This window comes from Gallus gallus, chromosome 34, assembly GCF_016699485.2.
Source record: "Gallus gallus isolate bGalGal1 chromosome 34, bGalGal1.mat.broiler.GRCg7b, whole genome shotgun sequence".
Lineage (NCBI taxonomy): Eukaryota > Metazoa > Chordata > Aves > Galliformes > Phasianidae > Gallus > Gallus gallus.
The window spans coordinates 666,750-692,329 of NC_052565.1; the positions used below are offsets into that span (position 1 = coordinate 666,750).

The following is a 25,580-nucleotide window of genomic DNA, read 5'->3' on the forward strand; positions in this document are numbered from 1 at the left end:
GGGGGGGCCCAGCGTGGGTTTCTCCAGCACAGCAGAAGCGTTTCAGCCGTCTCCGTCACATCCCAGCCCCAAAAAAACCCTTTGCATACGGGTGGGTGCTGCACGATGCTCGCAGAGTGGTGGAGGAGATGGGGTTGGTGGTGGGTGCTGAGAAGGGGACATCGGTGGGTCAGCACTGAGGGAGGAGTGGTCTCAGTCCTGGGGCTGAGGAGGGGGGAATGGGAACCCCATCAGCCCCGAAGGGGGTGGGAGAAGGTGTGGGATGTGGCACTGAGGAGGAGGGAGGAGGGGATCCCACGCTGCGCACCACCGCCCTGTGACCCTCCGTGTCCCCAAAGGCCACCAGCCCTCCTCGTGCCCAGGGCACCCCAGAGGGCCATATCCCCCTGATGGGGGGCACTGGGAGAGCCCAGAGCCGTCCTGCCAGCAGAGTGGGTGAGTGAGACCACAAAGGGCTGGGAAAAGCCCTCTGGAGATAACGAACTCTGCTAACGAGAGGGGAATTCCAGGAAGGGAAATAAGCCGGGGGGGCATCCGGGTGGGAGGGGTTCTGGCACAGGGATGGACCGCGATGGATGGGCCAAATTGGCTCTGAGCTGGGACCGGATCCATAACCCCCCCACACACACTGAGCATCCCTGTACCCCTCGTCCAGTCGGGGGTCGGGGACCCCACTGAGCACGGATTGCTTCAGGAGCTGCACCAAAACCAGGTGGGGGTTTGCAGCGATGGGCGCAGGGCCTGCAGGCTGTGGCACTGCTTGAAGGTGACACCAAAAGCACGAGGTCACGGCCCGTGGGCACCACAGGATGCTCCCATGGGATCCCAAAGGAGAAGCCGTGCTCAGGGAATGCTGTCCATCACCAGCACAGCCCCACTGTCCCCCCATGCCCTTTCCTACAGACCCACGGTGAGAAAGCAGCCTGACCCCACAGCTCAAGGCATGGGGTGTCCCAAACCTCCTCTGCGCACCCGGATCCCACTGGGTCACCCCACAGCGGTGCTATGGGGCTGGAGAGGCCGGCAGAGGATGGAGGTGATCCGTGGTGTCCTCTGGATGTCCCCAAGAATGTCACCCGAGTGATGGGGATGGAGGATGTCATGGGCACATGAGGTGGTGGGGAGGTTGGGTGGGTTGGTTTTGGGTTTGGGGTCCGTCTGCGGGACAGGCATAGGGGGATGCAGCAGTGGGGTGGTCTCCAAAGTGGAGAAAGGACTGCAGGCATTGACCAGAGGGTCGGCGGGCATCGTAGGAGCACCGCACATGGGAGTCAATGGGAGGGGGCTCTTTTTGGTGCTGAGCGATGGTAGAACAAGGGGCAGGAAATGGGGCACGGGAGATCCCATACGAACACAAGGAAAGCTTTGCTGTCAGAGCGATGGGAGCGGTGGAATGGGCTGCCCAGAGAGGTGGTGGACTTTCCCTCTCTGGAGTTGCCCAGGATGCCCTGCAGGGATGCCCACCCGTGAGATCTGGCATAGGGAACCTGGCTTAGCAACGCGTTCGGATTTGGTGACCTCCAGGGGTCCCCTCCAACCCCCCTCAGCTCTGTGCTTCTGTGTGACAGCACCGCGATGTGGGTTTGCTATGGAGGCACGAGGAATCCGTGGGACTCAGCCACCAAACACTGGGATGGGATCTACGGTTGGGCAATGGGGTCGGGAAGACCCCACTCATCCAAGGGAGGTGGCACCCCGGGGCACAGCGCAGCCTCTGTGGGCGAGCAGCAGGAGGGACAGGACGGGCAGCAATTAGCAGTCTGCTTTATTGGAAGCTTTGTTCGGAGCAGTGCTCATGTAGGAAGAGCTGCAGGGCGAGCTGGTGGCATTGGAGGCACCTGGGGGTGGAGCAGAGCCCACGGATGGAGCACCACGTCCCCATGATGTCCCCATGATGTCCCCACGTCCCCATGATGTCCCCACGTCCCCAGCAGGGCAGTTCGGCGCTCACCACGCCAGCTATTCTGTTAGGAGAGAGGAACAGAGAGGTGAGATGGGTCCCCATCCCAGACAGGGGGGGCTGTGGGTCCCCATCCCAAACCCCCCCACCCCAACAATCCCCTCTCACTCTCTTTTCCCCCTATCAGCAGTCGGACTGCCCCGGCCAGGGTGTCCCCCAGGGAGCGCAGGAGGCTCTCCACCACGTCAGCCAAATCCACCAGCGCTCCTTCGGCAGCTCTGCCGCTCACCTTCGCGTCTGTGGGGAGAAATGGGGGTCTGAGAGCTGCCCCCACTGGGAGCTGTGCCTGCATGGACCCCCCCCACCCCATCCCCAGAGCTGCTTCGTGCTGCAGGGCGCTCGGATCCCACCCTTGGGAGGGCAGGGGGGGCTGCAGGAGCATTGCTTACCCACTTACAGAGCACAAGAGAAGCCCCAGAAGAGTTCTCTGTAGGATTGGGATGCTCAGAGTGTTCCTATATGTGGGTCCCCCAGCCCCACTGATCCCCACGCAGCCCCCTCCCCCCTTACCTTGCCCCACGGCCGGCGTCTCATTGACGGGCACTGCGAATGGAAGGGACACAGAGTCACCGACCCCAGCATGGGGACGGCCCACCCCACTGGTGGGACAGACACCCCTGAAGGGACATCCAGCCCCGTGGGGGTCCTGCCCTACTCACAGCCCGCAGCCAGGCAGCAGGCCAGCCCCGCCAGCAGCAGCACTGCGTACGGCTTCATCGTCCCCACGGAGCTCAGGCGGTGACCGCAGCCCCAGGATGAGCCCAGGCTCCCTTCTGCCCCTTATGAAGGCAACGGGCACCAATAATCCGAGGGGATGGGGTGGTGGGAAGGCGCTGAGCCCGGGCACTGAGCCAGTGTGGGATTAGAGGGGATCAGCCCTGCAGCCCCTGGGGGAGCACAGAGCGGATGGAGCCGACCCAAACCCTCCCGGTCCCCCAGGTCTGCACGTGTGGGAACGATTCCAAAGCACTGAGTGGCTGCTACCCGCATCCCCGGGACACCCCATACCCTCCTATTATACCCCATACCCTCCCATTATACCCCATATCCCCCGTGCACTCCGTGGTGCGGGGCAGAGCGTCTCCTCCTCCCATCGTGGGGACGTGGATGGAGCTCAGAGCATCTCCCCCCATTTAAATGCCTGGGGAAGGTTGGTGCGCCCAGGGAAGGGCACGAACACAGGGAGGGGGTGGATGAATAATCCCACGCTGCTTCGCATACAAACCCTGTCCAGGAGTGAGTTGTGCAATGGGGAGGAAGGGATTTGCTTCGTGTTTCAGACAGCTGCAGGGCGGCATCCCCACCCGCAGCCATCAGCTCCATCCTCACGTCTTGCAGGGATGGAGGCAGCGGAGCGTGGCCCGTCAGGATCCACCTGAGCGCCCTCAGACCTCCAGCAGAAGCGGAGAGAACGGGGCTGAAATGGCAGGGAAATAATGCAGGAGAAAGGAGGGGAACTTCTGGAGGGGGGGGGGAGGGAAGGTTTGGGCTGCAGGGTGTGGGCAGAGAGCAAAGGAGCCGAGTGATGGCTGTGCGTCCCCACGTGTACACCCATGCTGTGCCCCTGCTCTGTGCTGTCCTGCTTTGCTTCTCCTCTGTGCTGCAAAACCCTTTTGGTGCTGCTTAAGGGGGGGGGTCTCCAACACATCTCAGCCCCTTTGCGGTGGGGCTCAGCGCAGGGTTTGGATAGGAGACCCCCACGATCCCCCCCCCCCACCACCACCACCACTTTGGCGTTGCTCCTCCATTCCGAGAGGAGCTCCTTGATTGTAGGGCACCTCTTATGGGACGCTCCGTCCCGCCGGGTTAATTCGGCACCAGCCCCAAAAGCCCCACTTGGGGTCCTGGCAGCACCGAGGGCTGCAGTGTATGCATGGGATGGAATGATGAGCAGCTCCTGGGCTCTGCAGCGTGGAGGTGTCCCTCTGTGTCCCCTACCCGACCCCACCGACCACTGGGTGGGATGAGGTGCCCGTGGGTGTCCCCAGGGGGTGGGCAGCCCATCGCCATGGCTTCACACAGCCCCATCCAGGACACATCCTGGGGCTGGAGGAGATGTAATCCCATCTTCAGCCCAGGAGCCAGGAGCAGGCAGAGCGAGGGGAGTGGGGAGGCGGCCAAGGGGGGACCCCAACCTCTCCGTGCGCCCCCCAGGTTGGGGTTGCCGTACGGATCCCATACAGATCCCACAGGGAAGGGCTGTGGTGAGAGCCAGGGCCGGTCCCGGAGGGGCTGGTGGTTAATCCAGGATAATCCCCCCCTTGGCTGTGCTCCACTGGGAAGTCCTGGGGTTGTTTACCCACCAGGACTTTCCCTTCCCATTCATTTGAGCGCTGATGCCTGGGGGGGCTGGAGAGCCTTCCTTCCCATCCAACGGCCGTTGGCGTCGCTTCTCTTCCTGCTGCAGGGCGCTCATGGGGTGTGAGCAGGGCTGGTGGCCCATGGGGAGCGGGGGGGGGGACACGGGGGGACCCCCTGGGGATGGGGAGGTGGCCCTGGGTGGGGTGGAGCAGAGAGAAGGGGGTTGGCTTCTATCAACCCGAGGGATAAAAAGGGTCGGGAAAGGGATGGGAAGAGATGGGGATGGGAAGTACCGACGTCACCCTGCCCCCAGTTTGGGACCGCGGTGCCCCCCATGTTTGGTTGCCCCATTGGGAGCAGAGCGGGAGGGGTTAAAGCTGCAGCCCTGCAGAGCATCGCCGCGGTTGAGTTCGGATGCCAGAGCTGCAAGGAGAGGAAGAACAGCAGAACCATAAAGATAAGGTGGCAGGGAGATGAAGAACAGGCCCGGAGCCATAAAGCACCCAGATAAGGAAACAGGAGAGAAGAGGCTTCGGAGGGCTGAGAAGAGATGGAGAGCAAAACAAAGCCCGAGCGGCGCGCGCTGCAATGAGTCATACCCAAAGGCAGCACCTCCCCCGGCTTTGCACACCCTGAGAGCCGCACTCAGCCCTCAGCCACCCCCCCGGGACCCCCCAGCAGTGCAGGGACACAGCCTGACCCCATTGGGACCTTTATTTCCAGTGTGCTGTCGGCTGTTCCCCAGCAAACCCCCATCATAGTGTTCCGAGCGCCGGGGGGGGCAGCCAACTCCAAAGTGCAAGTGAAGCCCCATAGAAATGGGGCTGGGGGAGAGGGGGGGGGGGGGCGGTGCGGGTGCCAGTCCTGAGTTCTGGGTGCATCCAACACACTCGTGCACGCATTTGCACGCTGCACACACACACACACACACACACACACACAGTGTCCACGCGGTGCTCAGCCCTGGGCTGAGGATGGGCTCCATTGCCTGAAGTGCAGCGGTGCAATCTTTCCTGCACCCGTCGGTGCGTTCCGGTGCTGGAACAGCAGTTGGGGTGGGGGTGCGGGTGGGGGACCCCCGGGTGGGCTCACTCTGTCTGCTCAGGGAGGGGCTCCTCCACGAAGCCGCTGCTGTCCGAGTGCCCTCCGAGCCCATACAGCATCAAACCTGCAGCGGTGGGGATGGGGCGCGTTGCACCTCTGCACCCCCCCCGTGCACACACACACACACACACACACACACCCCTCAACCTGTGTGTGCACGGGCGCAAAGCCCCACGGCTTACTTCTGCGGAGCCTCACGGAGCAGCTGCCTTCCTCTTCATCATCATCACCATCATCACCATCGCCTTTGGGGGTATCGCTGTCGCTCAGCACCTGCAGCAAACACAGCAGGGCACGCTGAGTGGTTGTGCAAAGAGGGGCTGGAGCGTGTGTGCATGGAGCGTGTGTGCATGGAGCACGTGTGCATGGAGCATGTGTGCATGCGGTGTGTGTGCATGGGGCGTGTGTGCATGGGGCGTGTGTGCATGGAGCACGTGTGCATGGAGCATGTGTGCATGGAGCACGTGTGCATGGGGCGTGTGTGCATGGAGCGTGTGTGCATGGAGCACGTGTGCATGGAGTGTGTGAGCATGGGGCGTGTGTGCATGGAGCGTGTGTGCATGGGGCATGTGTGCATGGAGCATGTGTGCATGAGCACGTGTGCATGGAAAACATGTGCATGGAGCATGTGTGCATGGAGCATGTGTGCATGGAGCATGTGTGCACGGAGCACATGTGCATGAGCGTGTGTGCATGGAGCACGTGTGCACACATACGCCCACGTGCAAACGTGCATGGGTGCCCACGAGCGCACGCATCCACTTGCAAAGGTGCATCCGTGCACGCGCTTGCGAGAGCGTTTGCAAACAGTGTGCGGGTGTGAGCGCGAGCACATGCAGAGCTGCTCCGGGTGCGGGTGCAGAGGTGCACGCGTGCAAGGAGGTTTCGTGTGCAAGCAGTGCAAGGTGTGCACGCCGGTGTGTGTGCAGCAGCGCGGCGCTCCCACGGCTCCCTGCTGGAAGAGGCTCCGTTTGAAGCTCTGAACCTGGCGGCCTTCCTCCTTGCTGACGCACCGTTTGCTGCTCCATATCCTCCTGTGTCCCCCCCCCCCCCCGCTGCCCACTGCAGCCCCCTCCCCAGCAGCAGCGCTGCCCCCCCCCCCCCCCTCACCTCTTCCATCTCGAAGGAGTCCACGGCCTCGTTGGGCTCAGCCCAGTTGGGGTGGTGGGACACGAAGCTCCCTGCAGAGGGACCCTTCCTGGGGGGCCGCAGCCCCTCTGCGTCCCTCTGCTGCCGGACAGCGTCACCCACCCGGTGCCGTCCTCTGCTCCGTCCTCTGCTCTGCTGACCCCATTGACCCCCACCCGCTGCGCAGTGGGATGGGGGGGGCAGTGCCCCATGGGGGTCTGGGGGCTCTCCCGGGTGCTGCCCCCTTTCTATCCCCCTGGGTGAGGTCTCAGAGTCCCCGTGGTGTCCCGGCCGTGCGGGGGGGGCGCACAGCCAGCTGCCATAGGCGGACGCTGCACCCAGCGCTGGGGATGAGGTGAGGTTCACCCGCGGCTGTCCGTCCTCTGCGTCACCCCGTCCCGTTCCTGGGGGGCACGGAGCGCCCCCCCCCCCCAGCAGAGCCCCCACCGTGGACTTTTGGCCACGTCCCACAGCCGTCTCCATCCCTCGCTGCTGCTGGCGGCATATGGGGACCCCCCGATCGGGCCACGAGGGCCCCCCACCTCCACGTGGCGACGTCCTCACGGCCGCCCCATAACCGCCGACCCCCCCCAACCCTTCCACATCGTCGGGGTCGAAGCGGAACCTCTCCCCCCAGCTGCGCTCCAACACCTCCTGCACCACTCTGCCCAGGGATCCCCCGGCCCGGGGGGGGGTATACAGACACATCTTGGACACGGCCGCCCTCAGCCGCTCCGAGGGTGAGAGGGTGGGGGGCTGCGAGGGGGGGATGCGGATTTCGGGGATGCCGGGGTCAGTCCAGGAGGGGTGCGATGGGGAGATGCGCTGCAGGGGGGTCTTGGAGACGTAGGAGTAGAGGCAGAAGAAAGCGTCCGCCGTGGCAGCCAAAGCCTGGACCTGCTGGAAGCGACCTGGGGGGGGGGGGGGAGATGGGGAGGGGTGATGTGGGGGGGGGGGGGGGCAGAAGGGGTGGGGGGGCTTCATGTGGTCCCTGACAGCGGGTCGTGCTGCGATCAGCTGGGAAACGGAGCGGCACTCTGCTTCCATGGGGAAACCGAGGCACGGGCCCAGCATAGCCCACTTTCTATGGGGGAACTGAGGCACGGGACCACCACCCCCAGTTCCTATAGGGGAACAGACACACGGGACCACCACCCCCAATTCCTATAGGGGAACAGACACACGGGACCACCACCCCCAATTTCCATGGGGAAAATGAAGCCCAGGTCGGCTGCAGCACCGCCCCCACGGAGCAAAGCGCAGCTCAGACCAACCCCAGCTCCGAGCGACTGGGGGGGGGACGAGCATGGCATGCAGCCCCCCCCCCCCCCCAACATCATCGTTCCCCCGGTGCCACTCACTGGCCAGCATCAGGCAGGGGTCCTCCATCTCCAGGCGCTGCACCTGAGCCTTCAGGAAGAGCTGGAAGTCGATGCCTTTGGCTCGGGATGGGGAGGAGAAGAAGCGCGAAGGGACGCGAGCCACAGCGCACAGCTCGGGCTGCACGAAGCCCAGGTTGTAAAGGACCTCCTCAGCATCCGCCTGACACCAATCCAGAACCTCGGAGATGCTGCGGGGGGGGACGGGGGGGGTGGGTTAGGGGTGGGTGTGGGGTGGGTTAAGGGGTGGGTGTGGGGTGGGTGTGAGGGGGATGTGAGGGGGATGTAGGGTTGGGTGTAGGGTGGATGTGGGATGGATGTAGAATGGATGTAGGGTTGGGTGTAGGGTGGATGTAGGATGGATGTAGAATGGATGTAGGGTTGGGTGTAGGGTGGATGTAGGGTTGGGTATAGGGTGAATGTGGGGTGGATGTGGGGTGGATGTAGGGTTGGGTGTAGGGTGGATGTAGGATGGATGTGGGGTGGATGTGTGGTTGGGTTGAGGGTGGATGTAGGGTTGGGTATAGGGTGGATGTGGGGTGGATGTGGAGTGGATGTGGGGTGGATGGAGGATGGGTGTGGGGTGGATGGAGGGTTGGGTGTAGGGTGGTTTTAGGGCTGGGTGTACGGTTGGGTGTAGGGTGGATGTGAGGTGGATGTGGGGTGGATGTGGTGTGGATGTAGGATGGATGTGGGGTGGATGTGGGGTGGGTGTAGGGTTGGGTGTAGGGTGGATGTGGGATGGATGTAGGTTGGATATAGGGTTAGGGTTAGATGTAGGGTGGCTACAGAACTAGGGTTAGCTATGGGATGGATGTAGGGTTGGGTGTAGGATGGATGTGGGTTAGGTTTAGATGCAGGTGCTTACAGGACTAGATATAGGATGGGTATAGGGTTAGGTGTAGGGTGGATATAGGGTTAGAGTTAGATGTAGGGTGGCTACAGGACTAGGGTTAGCTATGGGATGGATGTAGGCTGGTTATAGGACTAGGGTTAGCTATGAGATGGATGTAGGGTGGCTACAGGACTAGGGTTAGCTATGGGATGGATGTAGGGTGGTTATAGGACTAGGGTTAGCTATGGGATGGATGTAGGGTTGGGTGTAGGGTGCCTATAGGGTTTGGGTGTTGTGGGAATGGGTCTCACAATGGGTCCCGCACCCGCGGGGGTCCCCACCTGGAGCCGGTGAGGTTGGTGGCACCGGAGGGCGCGCTGGATGCCATACTGTGCCCCAGGCTGAGGCGTCTGCCCTGCAGAGCTCTGCGTGGAGAGATGGCACGGGGTGTCACAGCCCGGGGACAGCACTGGGACAGCACTGGGACAGCCATGGGACAGCCATGGGACAGCACTGGGACAGAGCAGCGCTGGGGCTGACGGGTGGGGAGGTGCAGGGATGGGACCCCGCTCTCACCTGCCAATGGTTCTCTCATTCCCCGGTAGCAGAAGAGCTGCAGGAAGGAAGCGGGGAGGTGGCAGGGAATGGGACGGGACGTCTGGGGAGCTCTGGGGACAGGAGCTGTGTGTGCAGCCCCGTCCCGGCTGTGAGCACAAACAGCCTCTCCCCATAGGTGTGCTCCCCATAGGTGTGCTCCCCGTGCCCGGCATCCTCCGGGGATGCTGAGCGCTTTGGGGACACGAGGGGACCCCCGGGGGTGGCTGCTACCTTCAGCTCCCAGCATCAGGTCGTCCTCAAAGCTGGCGCTGCTGCTCCCACAGCCTGCAAGACAGCATCGCCCCGAGGGGCACCGGGGTCAGAGAGGGGACCCCCACCCTTAACCCCCCCCCCCCAGTGCTGTGCCCGCGGAGCACCCGCAGCCCACGTACCGTAGGGACCCAATGAGCACAGCTCCTCCGGCAGCACCTCCAAGGATGACCTGAGCCCGGAGCAAAACCCCATCAGGTCCAGCAGTGCTGCATGGCACCGTGCTGGGAGTGGGGGAGTGTGAGGGGGGGTTTGGGTACGGTGGGATGAGGGGTGAGGCGTGGGGGTGAGGGATGGGGGTGAGGATGAAGGATGGGGGTGAGGGATGGGGGTGAGGGATGGGGGTGAGGGATGGGGATGAGGTTGGGTCGGACAATGTGGTGGGGACCAGAATGGGATGCTCAGAGGGGGAGCACAGCGCCGCTGCTGCCCGGCCGAAGTGGGGGAGCATGGAGCAAAGGGACAGCAGTGCCTTCTGCACGGCGCATGCATCTTTGCATGCATCAGCTCCAGCATCGCCCCCATCCCCGGGTGCAGAAAGCCCCGAGGGACGGACAGGGAGGCACTGTGCACCCCACGGTGCGCCCCACGGCCCCGCAGCTCACCCGCAGTCCTGCAGCCACGTCTCAATCTTGCTGGAGGAGCTTCCTGCGGGGAGCAGAGATGAGATAAAGCAGCACGAGGTGAGCCGGGTTCGCTGTGGTCACCAACCCGGCGTGGCGCAGTGCTGGATGCCAAGCTCAGGGCCGTGCACGGCTGCTTGCAAGCACCGGCGTGCACTGCACACACACACACACACACACGCACACATGCACACGCACGGATGTGAAATGAGCGCACAGCCCTCTGCACGCACGCATCTCATGCACAGACCCCCCTTTTGCACCGCGGACCTTCGAGGAAGACGTCGTCCAGGTGGGGTGGCTGCAGCTCTGGGACGTCCTGCATGGCTGCAGCCGCCTCCTCCTCCACCACTGTGGTCCTCCAGCATCGGCTCTGCCTGGCCCAGGCGCGCCGCTTCTCCCACGAGGACGGGCTGAGCACGGAGGACCCCTCCATGGCAGCACCGGGAGGGCCGCGGCTCCCCCGGGCACGAGGAGACCCTGCGGGGATAGGGGAGCCCTGACGTTGGGGCATTCCTCACCCGTCAGCCCCACAGCACCACCACGACGTCTTCAAGTTGCACGGCGCCAGAAGGCGGCTCTTTGGGGATCCCCTTTGGGGTTCTTTTAGAGCCTGGCGCTTCCCATAGGAAAGAGCCTTTCCATCCTACCCATATCCCACCCAGTCCTCAAGCAATCCCCCTTCCATCCTCACCCTCACTGCCATCCCATCCCATCCCATCCTATCCCCATCCCCATCCCCACCCCATCCTATCCCATCCCATCCCACCCCACCCCATCCCCACCCCACCCCACCCCATCCTATCCCATCCCACCCCATCCCATCCTATCCCCATCCCCATCCCCATCCCATTCCATCCTATCCCATCCCATCCCACCCCACCCCACTCCACCCCATCCTATCCCACCCCATCCCCACCCCATCCCACCCCATCCCCATCCCACCCCATCCCATCCCATCCCATCCCAATCCCATCCCAACCCCACTCTACCCCAATCCCACCCCAATCTCATCCCATCCCCATCCCAATCCCATCCCATTTCTGCCCTGCAGATGCTGCCCACCCCGTGCCCCGCTCAGTGCCCCCCATGGGGACGCGCATCCCCTCTCCCTCTGCCATGGCACCAACCCTGGCTGTGTTCAGAGCCCCCCAGCAGCACCCCCTGCCCCAAGCAGCCATTGACCTCCCTGCACCCACAGGTGACAGAGCCACAGCTCCACCTCTGGGTTCAATAACTGCACCCCCCCCCCCCCCCTCCCAACGCCCCCAGAGCTGCAGCTGTGCTGAAAGTCCCCGGAGGAGGGAGGGTGCGAACGCAGCGCGTCCATATCCGTGTCACCATTTCCCCATTTCCCCCCCCAGCAGGCTGGGGGCAGGGCCAGCACGTCCCCCCCCGGCCACCTCGGGCTGCACAGGGTCAGGTCCTGGACCCCCCCTTTATAGGGCCGGGCCACGGGATGGGGTGATGGAGGGCTCGAGAGCAGCAGCCCCATAGCTGCAGGCTCAGCACACCCAGCCTGAGCGGAGGCACGTGGCCGGGGCCTTCCCCGTACGACTCACCCAGGAACTGCAGGGAGATGCTGCGACCCCCCCAGGACCCCTTTAGAACCACCCCCGGCCCTCAGACTGCCCATCCCCACAGGACAAAGGGGCACTGCATGGCACGGAAGGCACCTCCAGCACACGGCACCGTGCATTGGGGACCCAACGCCGCCCCTTCATCCCCGCCGCGGGTCAGAGCTTCCCCACCCCAAACTGCGCCACCCCTGACCCCATCCCCACCACCCCCTCCCCTCCCCACCTCCCCCTCCCGTCCCCATCACCCTCCCGTCCCCATCACCCTCCTGTCCCCACCGCCCTCCTGTCCCCATCACCCCCTCCTGCCCCCCACTCCCCCCCTGCGCCCATCACACAGCTCTCCAAGGGCGCACCTCTCCATCACCCCCCACCCCCACCTCCACCCCCAAACCCACCTCCATCTCCCACCCCCCCATCCCGCAACCCCCCCCCCAATCCCCCACCAGCCCCCCATAGGCCACAACCCCACCCCCGTCCCCATCACTCACCCACGCCGGGGGGGGCACGGGGTGCTCCTTAACCCCACCGAGGGTCCATGGGCCGCGTCCCCCCCGCCCCGCCACCGCGCGCGGCCCCCACCAGCATCTGTCGTCAGCGGGGAGGGAGGAAATTCATCTGTTTGGAAGAGGAAATCAGAAAGAAAAAAAAAACCCCATCAACAGCCAAACCTCAAACGTTGACCCACATCCGCCACCACAACGGGAAAAGCTTAATGAGCTGCCGACGTGGGTGACGATGTGGGGGGGGTTAATTGTAACCCGGGCGCTCCACGGGGGCTTCCGAAGGGGATGGAGGGCCTTAGGGGGGGACACGCAGCACCCGAATGGCTTTGGGGTCTGGGGGAGGCTGAGGATCCTAAAGCCCGATGTGCTGTGCCCGGCTGCAGGTGACCCCGTGCTGGTAAGGGGATGCAGGGTGTCAGCAGCAGCCGGACCCCAATAAGGGGCTGAGAGGGCCGGGGACTGCAGGATGGGGTGAAGGTGTGGTGGGGCGGTGGTGGGGCCATAGGGTTGGTCCCCAAATCCCTTTTTGCAGCATCTCCACATCCCCACCCCGCAGCAGCTCCCCTCCAACCCTGCGCTGCGGATGGGACAGAGGGACGGAGGGACACACAGCCATGGGGACGCGGGGACGGGATGGGGACACTCACCTCTAATAGGGACACCACAGCCACCAACGGACCTACGGACCCCCAACCCCAATGGGACGGAGGGGCCGAGGAGGAGCGCAGGGATGAAGGCGCCGTTAACCCTTTCCTCCCCGGCGCTGCGCCGGTGGCTTTTCTCACCCAGGAGAGGAGCGGCTGTGGGGTAACCCCGTCCCGGTGCTGCTCTATCAAAGCCACAACCCCTTCAAAAAAGGCAACGAGTCGATGCTCTGGGAGGGCTGTCCTGGAATGGTGCTGCCCAGAGGAGGGATATTTTTAGCCCTGGAGTGTTTGTGGATCGAGCCCTGGTTTAACCATTCCTTCGTCCCACCCCGGGGTGCCCTTCTCAGGTGCTCTCAGCCCCCGTCCCCCACCCCGCTGCCTTTGGATCAGTGGGTGCAGCTCTGCAGAGGGCAGAGAACGGTTCTGCCCGGCTCCCATCCCTCCTCTGGCTCTGCTCCAGGCCCAGAGCACAAAGCAATCTCTTCCCTGGGAGCTTTCAGCCCTGGGTCTCATCCTCTATCCATCCTCCATCCATCCATCCATCCATCCTCCATCCATCCATCCATCCTCCATCCATCCATCCTCCATCCATCCATCCATCCTCCATCCATCCATCCTCCATCCATCCATCCATCCTCCATCCATCCATCCATCCATCCTCCATCCATCCATCCTCCATCCATCCATCCTCCATCCATCCATCCTCCATCCATCCATCCATCCTCCATCCATCCATCCTCCATCCATCCATCCATCCTCCATCCATCCATCCATCCATCCATCCATCCATCCTCCATCCATCCATCCATCCATCCATCCTCCATCCATCCATCCATCCATCCATCCATCCTCCATCCATCCATCCATCCATCCATCCATCCATCCATCCATCCATCCATCCTCCATCCATCCTCCATCCATCCTCCATCCATCCTCCATCCTCCATCCATCCATCCATCCTCCATCCATCCATCCATCCATCCATCCAGGGACAGCACGGGGACCACCCATGGAGTGGCAGTTAATTGCTGACAGCACTAACGAGGTCCTCCCAGCTGTGGGTCTGCGCCCACGTGGCTATGGGGCAGAACACCGCGGGGCACGATGGGGGCGACCCATGGTTCCCTATGGAGAGGGAGGGACCCCAAATCAGGGGGAGCATCACGCGGTGCACCCCATAACGCTGTGGGAGCGCAGTGGGGGGGCAGCACTGAACCCCAGGATGGGGCGCAGCCCTCTCGGGGTCACCGACCCCACAGCAGCAGCGCAGGGATGGGGGGGCGATGGCAAATGGGTGCTTTGGGCATCAATAATTCACTGTGAGTGACATCAGAGCGGGACGCAGCTCTGCCACAGCCCCATAGGAGACCGGAGGGGGGGGGGGACGGGGGGGGGCACCGGGTTTTAATCGGGTTTGGACCCTCCTGGTGGGTTCCCCCCCCCCCTCCCCATTCAGGTGAGGACGAAGAGCGCAGCCCATGAGACAAAGGGATGCCAACATCACCCCCTCCCCCCCCCCCCCGGCCCCACTGCTGTCCCCTCAGGTCACACCGCACACCTCGGGGACACGGCCCCCTCCGTTCCATCACCCATACAAACCGGGGGGACACAGCACAGCGCGGCACCCGGCGGGGCGGGGGGGGATTAAGCAGCCCCACAGCCCCCCCCCCTCTTCCTGACCTACTTAACAGATCGCTGCTGCCGGAGCCGCCCGCGCCATGAATAAGTGATGGCAGAGCCGTGACGGACCGCGCGGCTGCAGCAGTGCCCCACTGAGTCCCCACTGCATCCCCACTGCATCCCCACTGAGGCCCCATTGAGTCCCCATTGCATCCCCATTGAGGCCCCACTGAGTCCCCATTGCATCCCCATTGAGGCCCCATTGAGTCCCCACTGCATCCCCATTGAGGCCCCACTGAGTCCCCACTGCATCCCCATTGAGGCCCCATTGAGTCCCCACTGTGTCCCCATTGTGTCCCCATTGAGTCCCCACTGCGTCCCCATTGTGTCCCCATTGCATCCCCATTGAGTCCCCTTTGAGTCCCCACTGTGTCCCCATTCAGTCCCCATTCAGTCCCCACTGTGTCCCCTTTGAGTCCCCACTGCGTCCCCTTTGAGTCCCCACTGAGTCCCCACTGTGTCCCCATTGTGTCCCCATTGCGTCCCCTCTGTGTCCCCATTGTGTCCCCATTCAGTCCCCATTGCGTCCCCTTCGAGTCCCCACTGAGTCCCCACTGCATCCCCACTGTGTCCCCATTGCGTCCCCTTCGAGTCCCCATTCAGTCCCCACTGCATCCCCTCTGTGTCCCCATTGTGTCCCCATTGCGTCCCCTTTGAGCCCCCACTGCATCCCCACAGCCTGGAAGTTTGGGGTCCAGGATTTGGGGCCTTTGGGATGGCCACGGTTTGGGGTTTGTGTCCCTCGGGGCCCTCCGTTACCCCATAGCAGGTGGAAATGGGATCCCCAGGAGGGGGGCTGGGTGGCTTTGGGGTCAGAGCCGTATGGCCACCGTCTTATGGGGGAAATGGGGGTGATGGGACAACACAGCACAGCAGTTCAAACACGGGGGGTGTGCAGGGCAGGGGGGTGGGTATGGGGGGCTGAATAGGGGACAGAGATGGGGAATGGGGCAGGGAAAGGGGGCGGTGGGCAGGGAATGGGGGCTGAATAGGGGACGGGGACAAGGGATTGGGGACAGGGAGTAGAGAATAAGGGATATGGGATGGGGACAACAGGGAACGGGATGGGGGAAAGGGGATGGAGACGGGAGATGGGGGAAAGGGAGGGGGCAAAGGGATGGGACAAAGGGCAGGGAATATGGGATGGGGAACAGTGGGTGGGGGAAAGGAGGCAGGGATGGGGAGGAGGGGATGGGGAGTGGGACGGACGGGGGATAAGGGGGAATGGGGTAGGAGATATGGGGCAAAGGGGCCTCGGGCCCCACAGACCCCAGCAGATGACGGCGGCAGATGCTGCAGAGCGAAGGACAGCCGAGTGTGCCGCTGTCCCCACCCGGGGGTGTCACACTTTGCACGGGGGGGGGTGAGGAGTTCCATGGAGTCCTATGGCAGCGGAGGGGGCGGCAGCGCCCGCTTGGGGTCACGGCGTGGATTAATGGGGGTGGAGTCGGGTTTGCATTGCGGTTTGCTATGGGGGGGAGGAGGCGGGGGGGGTTCTTTGGCACCGCATCGGGTCTAATCCTCCCCAACGCCCAACAGCTGCTGGGCTGGAGGTCAGCGCCGGGGGTCACCACGGTGGGGTGGGGGGCGCCGGAGATGCGTCCCCACTGCAACCCGGGGGGGGGGGCTGCGGTATGGCAGCGTCATCTTAGGGTGGCACCGGGGGGGTCCCCATCCCGTCCTTAAAGCGGCCGCCCTCTTCTTAAGGGGGGCGCTGCCCCTCTCCGTCCCATCCGCCACCACGAGGTGGGGAGGAGGGGTGGGGGGCGCGTCCCCTCCCAGGTGACACCGCGCCCCACATCGCCCTATGGGGCCGCCGCGGGGACGGGGAGGAGCGGTGCGGGGCGATCGATGCGCGGAGGGGGAATTTGCACCGAGGGCAGCGGGCGCAGCACGTGCGGACTTTGCACGCGCGTTGCCCACGTGTGCGTGTGTGCGACGTGTGCGTGTGCGTGTGTGTGTGTGTGCGTGTGTGTGTGTGTGTGTGTGTGCGACGTGTGCGTGTGTGTGTGTGTGTGTGTGTGTGTGTGTGTGTGTGTGCGGTGTGCGACGTGGCCGTGTGTCCGTCCGTCCGTCCCCGCGCCCGGGGGGGGTCCGCGCCACGCGGCTGTGCGCCCTTCCGCTGCGCGCCCATCGCCCGCGGGTCGCCCCGTCCGTCTGTCCATCCCGGGGGCCGTTTGTCCGCCTCCGCGCCGCCCGTCTGTCTGTCCGTCCCTCCGTCCGGCTGTCCGTCCGTCCTTTCGCCTCCGGTTCTGCCCTCCTGTCCGTATGTCCGCCCTTCTGTCCGTCTGTCCGCCCTTCTGTCCGTCTGTCCGCCCTTCTGTCCGTATGTCCGCCCTTCTGTCCGCGTTTCTGCCCTTCTGCCCATCCATCCCTCCGTCCTTCTGTCCGTGTGTCCGTCCCTCCCTCCGCTCCCAGCTCCACCTGCCCATCCCCTCCGCCTCTCTCTCTCTCTCTGCCTCTCCCCCTCCGTCCGTCCGTCCGTCCGTCCGTCCGCCCCGTTCCCCTCCCGGGGCCTCTTCCAACCAATGGGGCCGCGCTGTGGGGCGGAGCGGAGCGGCGTTCGGGACCGGGAGCGGCGGCGGCGGCGGCGGCGGCGGCGGAGGAGCGGAGCAGAACCGGGGCGGGGCGGGGCGGGGCGGGGCGGTACCGGGAGCCGCCGGTGAGCACCGGGGACGGCGCCGGAGGAGCTGCCCGCCATGGAACCCAACGGGCCCCGTAAGATCCAATTCACCGTACCGCTGCTGGAGCCGCACCTCGACCCGGAGGCGGCGGAGCAGGTGGGGACAGCGGGGGGGCGGCCGCCGTGCGGACCCCCCGGGGGACAACGGGGGGACACCGCGGGGGGGGACGCTGAGGGAAAGGGGGGAAAGGGGGGGGGATCGTGCAGCCCCCCCAGGGGACGACGCGCGGATATGGGGTGGGGGTGGTGTGGGGAGAGCCGCCCCCCCCCGTAATCCGTACATCCCGAGCGCTGTGGGGGGGTCCGCTCTGTGACAGCCCCCCCCCCTCCCGGTGCCGTGCAGCAGCGCGGTGGGGATGTGGGGCTCTGCGTGGGGTCCCCGCACCGCTTTGGGGGTGCACGGGGAGGGGAAGGGGGCGGTGAGCCCAATACCGGCACGGGGCCCAAAGGGGGGCGGGGGGTGGGGGGGGGTCAGCACTGGGGGTCCCTCCGCTGCCCCGTTGGGGGGGGTTCACGCAGCCCCCCGGGCCGTGGGGCGCAGTGCGGGGCTGTGTGTCGGCTCAGCGCTGCGCCTTTGGGTTGCCGGGGTGGGTGTAGGGTTACCCGGACCCCACGGCCCTACAACCGCCCCCGCGTTGCTCAACCCCTGGAGGGGATCCAGCGGGAGGGGGGGGTGGCTATAGGGTGGTGTCCCCCCCCCTCCCCCCCCCCCCCCCCCCCGGCCCGGCCCTCCGGCTCTATAGGGTGACACGGAGGGGTTGGGGGGGACACACACGGGTTGGCCGGCCGGCAGCACCCCACAGCTGGCAGAACCCAAATGCGGGTTCTGAGCCCATTGCCAAACCCTTTTGGCTCAGCGTGCGGCCCCGAAATAGCAGCAGGTATTGCATGTCCCGGAGTTGGCAACGTGGGTACAACACCCCCCCCCCCCCAACCCCCACACAGCCCCAAATCCTATGGGCTGAGACCTCAGGGCCGGGCTGGGAGTCCTTAAGGCAGAGCAAAGGGTTGGGGTGACCATATATAAAGGGATGGGGTGACCATATAAAGGGATGGGGTGACCATATAAAGGGTTGGGGTGACCATATATAAAGGGTTGGGGGTGACCATATAAAGGGTTGGGGGTGACCATATATAAAGGGTTGGGGGTAACCATATATAAAGGGTTGGGGGTGACCATATATAAAGGGCTGGGGGTGACCATATAAAGGGTTGGGGGTGACCATATATAGGGCTGGGGGTGACCGTATATAGGGCTGGGGGTGACCATATATAAAGGCTTGAGGGTGACCATATAAAGGGTTGGGGTGACCATATATAGGGCCGGGGGTCACCACGTGCCCTCAGCATCTGAGCGTGAGGAGCTCTGTGAGGCTGCTGGAATAAATCAGGGGGGGTCCCCACCTCTCCCCCCCCCCCCCCCCCGGATAAATGGGGTTCTGCCCCCACCCGGGGGGGCACCCAGAGGTGTGGGGCTGTGCGGGGAGCATCGCGCTGTGCTTAAATACGGCCATACACCACCTGGGACAGAGCAGAGCTCAGGGATGGGGGGGGGGGCTCAGAGAAGGACCCCCACCCCCACTTTGGGTTGAGGGGCACAATGGGGTGGGGGGGGTTTGGGGTCCCCGTGCCCATCCCTGCCTCAGTTTGCCCCCCCAGCTGAGTTTGGCTGCGTCCCATTGGGTCCTATTTGGACCCGAAAGTGACCTCAGCCCCCCCCGGAGCGCCCACTGCCCCCAATGCCCCATCCCATTGTGGGGGGGGGGCGGGGATGGGGGTCACGGCGGCACTCCTTGGGGCTGTGGTGGCGGTGGGTGATGGTGCCAATGTCCCCTCTGCCATCCCAAAGCCGGGAGGAGGGCTCTCATAACCCCACCTTCGTTCTCCGCTATGGGGACCCATCGCTTTTAGGGGTGGCGGAGTGCCCACCTCCCCCCCCCCCCTCTCCACCCCCCAGCCCCATTTTCCCGACCCCTTTTAATGAGCTTTCCCCCAATTAGGAACGTTCCCGTTGCTCATTAGGGCCACGGAGGGTGACTTTTAGAGCCGTGGGTGTGGAATCCATGGGAGATACCCAGGAGATAAAAGCCTTCCATTGCAAAACTATTAGGGGAAATTGGAGCCTTCACCCCATAGGGCTGGGGTGGGAAGTTGTAGGGTCATCGCCCGTGGATTCCGCCGGTGTACAAAACCCCATTGCTAAACCAACCCCCCCGCATCGCCTCCTGGGGTCCGTTTTTGGGGGCCTCCCTGCATGGGGCGGTTCGGTGCCGTGTTCCCCTCTATGGGGTCTGTGGGGTGGACGGGGGGCTGCCCTCCCCCGGGTGTCCCCACGGCCTGCAGGGCTGTCCCCGTGCTTTGCTCCGTCATGCTCAGGGCTGGGTTGGATCCACCCGGTGGGGCCGCTTAAATCCCATTCAGCCTCCGGCCCCTTTCTGCTCCTCCGGCCCCTTCTTTTCCCCCCACGGATCGGCCCCATAGGGTGGGAGGGACGGAAGGGACCCGCAGCCCCACTGAGCCCCGCAGCGGTGCCGTCCCCATAGTGGGGCGCCGCTGCTCTGCTCGGCTGCTGCAGCTCTTAATCGATGCTCTAAAAATAGCCCAGGTAGGAGAGAGGAGAGGTGGGGGATCCCAGCAGCCCTGTGTGGGGTCAGGGAATGGGGCGTCCTATAGGGCCGGGAACAGAGCAGCCCTGTGTGGGGTCAGGGAATGGGGCGTCCTATAGGGTCGGGAACAGAGCAGCCCTGTGTGGGGTCAGGGAATGGAGCGTCCTATAGGGCTGGGAACGGAGCATCCCTCTGTGGGGTCAGGGAATGGAGCGTCCTATAGGGCTGGGACATGAATGTCCCTCTATGGGGCTGAGGAACGGAGTATCCCTTTGTGGGGTCAGGGAATGGAACACCCTATAGGGCTGGAACCTAAGCATCCCTCTATAGGGCTGGGACCTGAGCATCCCTCTATGGGGCTGGGGAACGGAGTGTCCCTCTGTGGGGCCAGGGACTGGAGCGTCCTATAGGGCTGGGACGTGAATGTCCCTTTGTGGAGCTGGAGAATGGAGCATCCTATAGGGCTGGGACATGAGTGTCCTTCTGTGGGGTTGGGGGATGGAGCATCCTATAGGGCCGGGGGGCAGAGAACCCTCCAGGACTCGGGGCTGGAGCAGCCCATGGTGCCGGGATGGGGGGGCTGTGAGCCCACCCATTGGGGTGCAGTCGCTCTGTGGTGCTCAGCTCTGTCTGTGTGACCTTCAGGGGGTCACCCCGCTGTCCCCTGCCCCGTCCTGGGGGTGTCGATGGCCCCATCCCTATGGGGGGGGGGGGTGTTTGGGGTGCCTTGGGATGACTCTATGGGGTCCCATGACGCAGATCCAGCCCTGAGATCCCATCTCCATCGCTGTCACCCGCAGCCCCGGGGCAGAGGAGGTGATTTGGGGGCGGGGTGGGGGGCGGTGGTGGCGATGGGGCGGCGATGGGGCTGCGATGGGGCTGTGGGCCGGGGGGCGGTGGGCGATGGGGAGGGGGAGATTTCGGTCTCCCTTTAATCTCCGTTTAAAATCCACATCGCGGGTTTCTATGGCAACCGGGAGGATGCGGGGAGGGGGCGGGGGGGGGGGGGTGGGGGGGTGGGAAAGAGGCGGTGGGGCCGCAGGGTGGGCCGGGGCCGGGGCTGGGGAGGGGGTTTCCTTCGCCGCCGGCTCGTTAGCGTCTCATCAGCATCTCATTAAGGCAGCGCGGCTCATTAGGAAACCCTCTCCGGGAAATTCGGCGCTGCTCAGTCAGTGGGTCAGCGGGGAAGGGGGGCGGCAGCAGCGGGACGCGGTGCCACCGCACGGCACCAAGCGGGGCGACGCGGCCACGAACCCCCACAGCGGCGACCGAACCCCCCCACATGGCCACCAAAACACCCAGACGGGCCACCAAACCCCCCAAAATTGGCACCGGGCCCCCGAAATGGCCACCACACCCCCCAAAGGGGCCAATGAAACCCCCAGAATGGCCACTGAACCCCTCAAAGAGGCCACTGAACACCCAAAAGGGGCCACCAAAGCCCCCAAAGGGGCCACCAAATACCCCCAAAAGGGCCACCGAACCCCCCAGAATGGCCACCAAACCCATCAAAGAGGCCACTGAGTCCCCAAAAGGGGCCACCAAACCCCTCAAAGGGACACCAAATCCCCCCAAAAGAGCCACTGAAACCCCCAAAAGGGGACACCAAGCCCCCAAAATGGCCACCAAACCCCCCAAAGGGGCCACCGAACTCCTCAAAGGGGCCACCAAATACCCCCAAAAGGGCCACCAAACCCTCCAAAAGGGGCACCAAACCCCCCAGAATGGCCACCAAACCCCTCAAAGGGACACCAAATCCCCCCAAAATGGCCTCCAAAGCCTCCAAAGGGGCCCCCAAACCCCCCACGGGACCCCCAGAGGGGCACACCCCGACGTGCGGGCCGGGATGCTGCGGGTGACCTTGGCCAAGGGCGCGGTGACGGCCGCTGTCCCCGCGGAAGGGCAGAGCCCCGGCGCTGTCACGGCCGCGCCGTCCCCGCGCTCTTCCCGGCACGGCGGCGTAATTGGCTCCCGTTTGTCGTTAAGGAGACGTTGATGTAAAAGCCACCTGCGTCCCCCAGCCGCCGGGAGGGGCGGCGTCCCCACGGAGCCACCGCCGCCCCGTTTGGGGACGAGGAAACGGGCGGGCGACGCCGCGGTGCCGGGGGCTGCGGGCCGGGATGGAGTTCGGGGCGTCGCCGACTTTTGTCCCCTCTTTGCAGATCCGCCGACGCCGACCGACGCCCGCCAGCCTGGTGCTGAGCAGCGACCAATCGTCCCCAGGTGGGGCCCCGTTTGAGTGCCGGTGTCACCCACGGGGTCCGCCGGGGGGTCGCCGGGTGGCACCGAGGGGGCGCACCGGGTTGGGGGGGGGCGGGGGGGGGCGCAACGGTGGCCGCGCGCTGCGCTGCGCTGCGCTCCGGGCTTCAGCCCCATCCATCTCCGCGGCGAGCAGCTGTCGGTGACGCGCAGCGCTGCGCCCTCCCCGGGATGCACGGCGCGTCCCCGGGGTCGGGCATGGAGAGGGGGGGGGGCAGAGGTGATACGTGAGAGCTTCGCTGCCCCCCCCCCCCCCCCCCCCCCGCCGTGTGGCCTTTGGGGACGGGATGTGACCCTGGCGGTGCCTTTCCCGTCTGTCTGCTCCCATGGGGTGGTTCCATCTCTCCTGTTTTGGGGCGGAGGGGACACCGTGTGCCGTCTCGGGGTGCTTTGGGGACAGCACCGCAGCGCTGAGTGCCGTCACAGCCAAAATAGGGTCGGGATGCGGCCCCCGCCAGCCCGGCCCTACAGCGTGGGGGCAACAGTGGGACCCCCACCCTCGCGTGTCACCTGCAGAGGGGTGGGGAGGAGACGTTGGTCGCCACGGCAGTGCTGTGCTTTGTTCCTAATGCTGAGGGGGTCCCGGAGCAGCGCCGTCCCCATCCCCGTGTGTCCCCATATGGGTGCTCCGGGGGTCACCAAGCACCCGTGGGCGACACCGCCTCTGACCACGCGCTCCTTCCGTCCCTTTGCTGTCCCCAGAGATCGATGAGGACCGACTCCCCAACGCCCTGCTGAAGGTACGTGATGGCCCCGAGGTGTCCCCAACAGCCCCAGGTGTCCCCAACACCCCCAGGTGTCCCCAACAGCCCGAGGTGTCCCCAACACCCCCAGGTGTCCCCAACACCCCGAGGTGTCCCCAACAGCCCCAGGTGTCCCCACCTCACATCACCCCCCTCTGCTTTGCTTTGCAGTCGGGTCTGGCCATGTCGCCCCGGCAGAAGAAGAAGGTTTACTGCACCACCCCCACCGTGAAAGGTACCCGGGGTGACATCAGGTGACACCTCCTGGGTGCCAACGGGGGGGACGCGCGGGTGGCCCCGTCGCGATGCCACCTCCTCGGTGGCACAGCGGATCCAAAGCGGGAGGAGCACCGCCGGGGATGGGGGGATGGGGGGACCACCAAAGGGGACGGGTGGCCTCCGAGCTGCACCGCCGGGGACGGGGAAGGGGACCCCGCGGGGACACAGCCGCGCTCCCTGCCTCGCAGAGCTGCAGATGATGGTGGAGCACCACCTGTGCAAGCAGGCGCGGGGCGAGGAGGACGAGGAGGCGGCCGTTGGAGCCCCGGAGCGCAGCCCGGGCTGCTGCCACCACGGCGACGCCGAGCACAGCCACAGCCCCGGGGGCGGCTGCCCGCTGGCCCAGGCTCAGCCCGCACCGCACGGCGGCCCCGCTGACAGTGAGTAACCGTCGCCGTTGTTCCCTTCCCTGCAGCTGAAAGGGGTGGGGGGGGGTCGGGAGGGGGGTCTGCGCTCACCCGGCCCTATTTGTGCCGCAGGGACCCGCGGGGATGAGCGGCAAAGTGTGGGTGAGGAGAGCGCCCATATAGCACCGGGGGGAAAGGGTGCTGCCGGCGGCGTGTAGGTACGTGGGGGGGGGCACGGTGGGGCGTGGGCGCAGACTGGGATGCTGTGAGCACATACTGGGATGCTGTGGGGCATACTGGGACACGTGGGTGCATACTGGGACATGTGAGCGCATACTGGGATGCTGTGAACGCATACTGGGATGCTGTGGGGCATACTGGGACACGTGGGTGCATACTGGGACATGTGGGTGCATACTGGGATGCTGTGGGTGCATACTGGGACATTTGGATTGCATACTGGGATGCTCTGAGCACATACTGGGATGCTGTGGGTGCATACTGGGACACGTGGGTGCATACTGGGATGCTCCGGGTACATACTGGGTCATGGGTTGCATACTGGGATGCTGTGGGTGCATACTGGGACACTGGAGTTGCATACTGGGATGCTCCGGGTGCACACTGGGACATTTGGATTGCATACTGGGATGCTGTGAGCATATACTGGGACACGTGGGTGCATACTGGGACATGTGAGTGCATACTGGGATGCTGTGAACGCATACTGGGACACCTGGGTGCATACTGGGATGCTGTGGGTGCATTCTGGGACACTGGAGTTGCATACTGGGATCCTGTGCGCACATACTGGGACATGTAGGTGCATAATGGGATGCTGTGGGTGCATACTGGGACACTGTGGGTGCATACTGGGATGCTCTGGGTACATACTGGGTCGTGAGTTGCATACTGGGATGCTGTGAGCACATACTGGGATGCTGTGGGTGCATACTGGGACACTTGGATTGCATACTGGGATGCTGTGAGCACATACTGGGACATGTGGGTGCATACTGGGATGCTGTGGGTGCATACTGGGATGCTGTGAGCACATACTGGGATGCTGTGAACACATACTGGGACACTGTGGGTGCATACTGGGATGCTGTGGGGCATACTGGGTCATGGGTTGCATACTGGGATGCTGTGAGCACATACTGGGATGCTGTGGGCACATACTGGGATGCTGTGGGTGCATACTGGGTCATGGGCTGCATACTGGGATGCTGTGGGGCATACTGGGACACTGCTGTTGTATACTGGGGTGCTCTGGGTGCATACTGGGTCATGGGCTGCATACTGGGACACTGTGGGGCATACTGGGACGCCGGCCTTACATACTGGGATGCCGTGTGTCCGTAGTGGGAATGCCATCCCAGTGCATGAGGACAGCGTGGCAGTGGGGGGGGGGGGTGACAGCAGACAGGGAGGTGGCTGCACCCCCCCGCTGTCCCTGTCCCCACCCGTCCCTCTGTCCGTCCGTCTGTCCCCAGGTGCCGCTGTCCCCATTGGAGCCGAAGCGCCGCGTGGCTTTTTTTCTACCAATCATTTTCTATGATTCCGACGGCGTTCGCGACGGATTTTTTTTATCTCCCCCCCCCCAACCCCCCCCCAAACCCCCCCTCCCCACCCCCCCCTTCCGCTATGGGGACAGAACCCCCCCTCTGTGTCCCCAATGCCACAACAGGGTGACCCCAGGACCCCCCCCGGCGCCCCCCGCGCTCCATTCTGAGGGCGCAGCTCCTCGGCTTGGGGGTGGCACACAGCTGTGCACGTGGGTTTGTGCACATGCATTTGCACACCCACCCTCCTGCACACACACACACACACACACACACACACACGTGTGTGCAACGCACCCACGCCCCTTGCACACGCGCTTTGCATGCGCACCGCCGCGCGGGCACATGTGAACACGTGAACACACAGGAACACGCGTGAACCCACGGGAACCCACGGGAACACGCGTGAACCCACGTGCACACGCGTGTGCATGCAGTGCTGAGCACACCCACACCGCTATTAAACGGATCCTTTCCGCAGCGCCTCCTCT

The 25,580-nt window shown here is 64.6% G+C and overlaps 2 protein-coding genes across 8 annotated transcripts; one reads left to right on the forward strand and one right to left on the reverse strand.

Annotated features, from left to right (window-relative positions):
- Positions 1–1,747: 1,747 nt before the first annotated feature.
- TESPA1 (thymocyte expressed, positive selection associated 1) lies at positions 1,748–13,122 on the reverse strand. 7 transcript variants are annotated; one of them, XM_040654832.2, is made up of 16 exons: positions 12,928–13,122; positions 12,266–12,392; positions 10,468–10,677; positions 10,180–10,222; positions 9,697–9,746; positions 9,536–9,589; positions 9,284–9,320; positions 9,049–9,132; positions 7,855–8,063; positions 6,476–7,404; positions 5,505–5,638; positions 3,186–5,429; positions 2,620–2,739; positions 2,471–2,503; positions 2,069–2,197; positions 1,748–1,964 (listed from the first exon to the last, which is right to left on the reverse strand). In XM_040654832.2, exons 3-12 carry the CDS (start codon positions 10,631–10,633, stop codon positions 5,363–5,365), a joined length of 1,773 nt encoding a protein of 590 aa, XP_040510766.1. In that variant the 5' UTR covers positions 10,634–10,677; positions 12,266–12,392; positions 12,928–13,122; the 3' UTR covers positions 1,748–1,964; positions 2,069–2,197; positions 2,471–2,503; positions 2,620–2,739; positions 3,186–5,362. The 7 variants fall into 7 exon arrangements, with proteins under 7 accessions (XP_040510766.1, XP_040510765.1, XP_025001400.2 ...); XM_040654831.2 differs by having other exon boundaries at positions 2,620–2,847; XM_025145632.3 differs by having other exon boundaries at positions 2,620–5,429; positions 5,548–5,638.
- Positions 13,123–17,258: 4,136 nt separating this feature from the next.
- Positions 17,259–25,569, forward strand: PPP1R1A (protein phosphatase 1 regulatory inhibitor subunit 1A). The gene is made up of 7 exons (XM_025145660.3): positions 17,259–17,387; positions 22,059–22,119; positions 22,858–22,895; positions 23,070–23,133; positions 23,366–23,557; positions 23,657–23,742; positions 25,021–25,569. Exons 1-6 carry the CDS (start codon positions 17,307–17,309, stop codon positions 23,740–23,742), a joined length of 522 nt encoding a protein of 173 aa, XP_025001428.1. The 5' UTR covers positions 17,259–17,306; the 3' UTR covers positions 25,021–25,569.
- The last annotated feature ends 11 nt before the right edge of the window (positions 25,570–25,580 follow it).

Bases quoted from the DNA above. Each gene is read 5' to 3' on its own strand.
- TESPA1 (XM_040654833.2), bottom strand. From the start codon at position 10,633: ATGGAGGGGTCCTCCGTGCTCAGCCCGTCCTCGTGGGAGAAGCGGCGC. The intron at 9,747-10,179 runs GTGAGCTGCGGG...CTCCGGGCTCAG, and splicing joins ACGTGGCTGCAGGACTGCGG to GTCATCCTTGGAGGTGCTGC. The intron at 5,430-5,504 runs GTGTGTGTGTGT...CCACCGCTGCAG, and splicing joins GTGCACACACAGGTTGAGGG to GTTTGATGCTGTATGGGCTC.
- PPP1R1A (XM_025145660.3), top strand. From the start codon at position 17,307: ATGGAACCCAACGGGCCCCGTAAGATCCAATTCACCGTACCGCTGCTG. The intron at 22,120-22,857 runs GTGGGGCCCCGT...TGCTGTCCCCAG, and splicing joins CAGCGACCAATCGTCCCCAG to AGATCGATGAGGACCGACTC. The intron at 23,558-23,656 runs GTGAGTAACCGT...TTTGTGCCGCAG, and splicing joins GCACGGCGGCCCCGCTGACA to GGACCCGCGGGGATGAGCGG.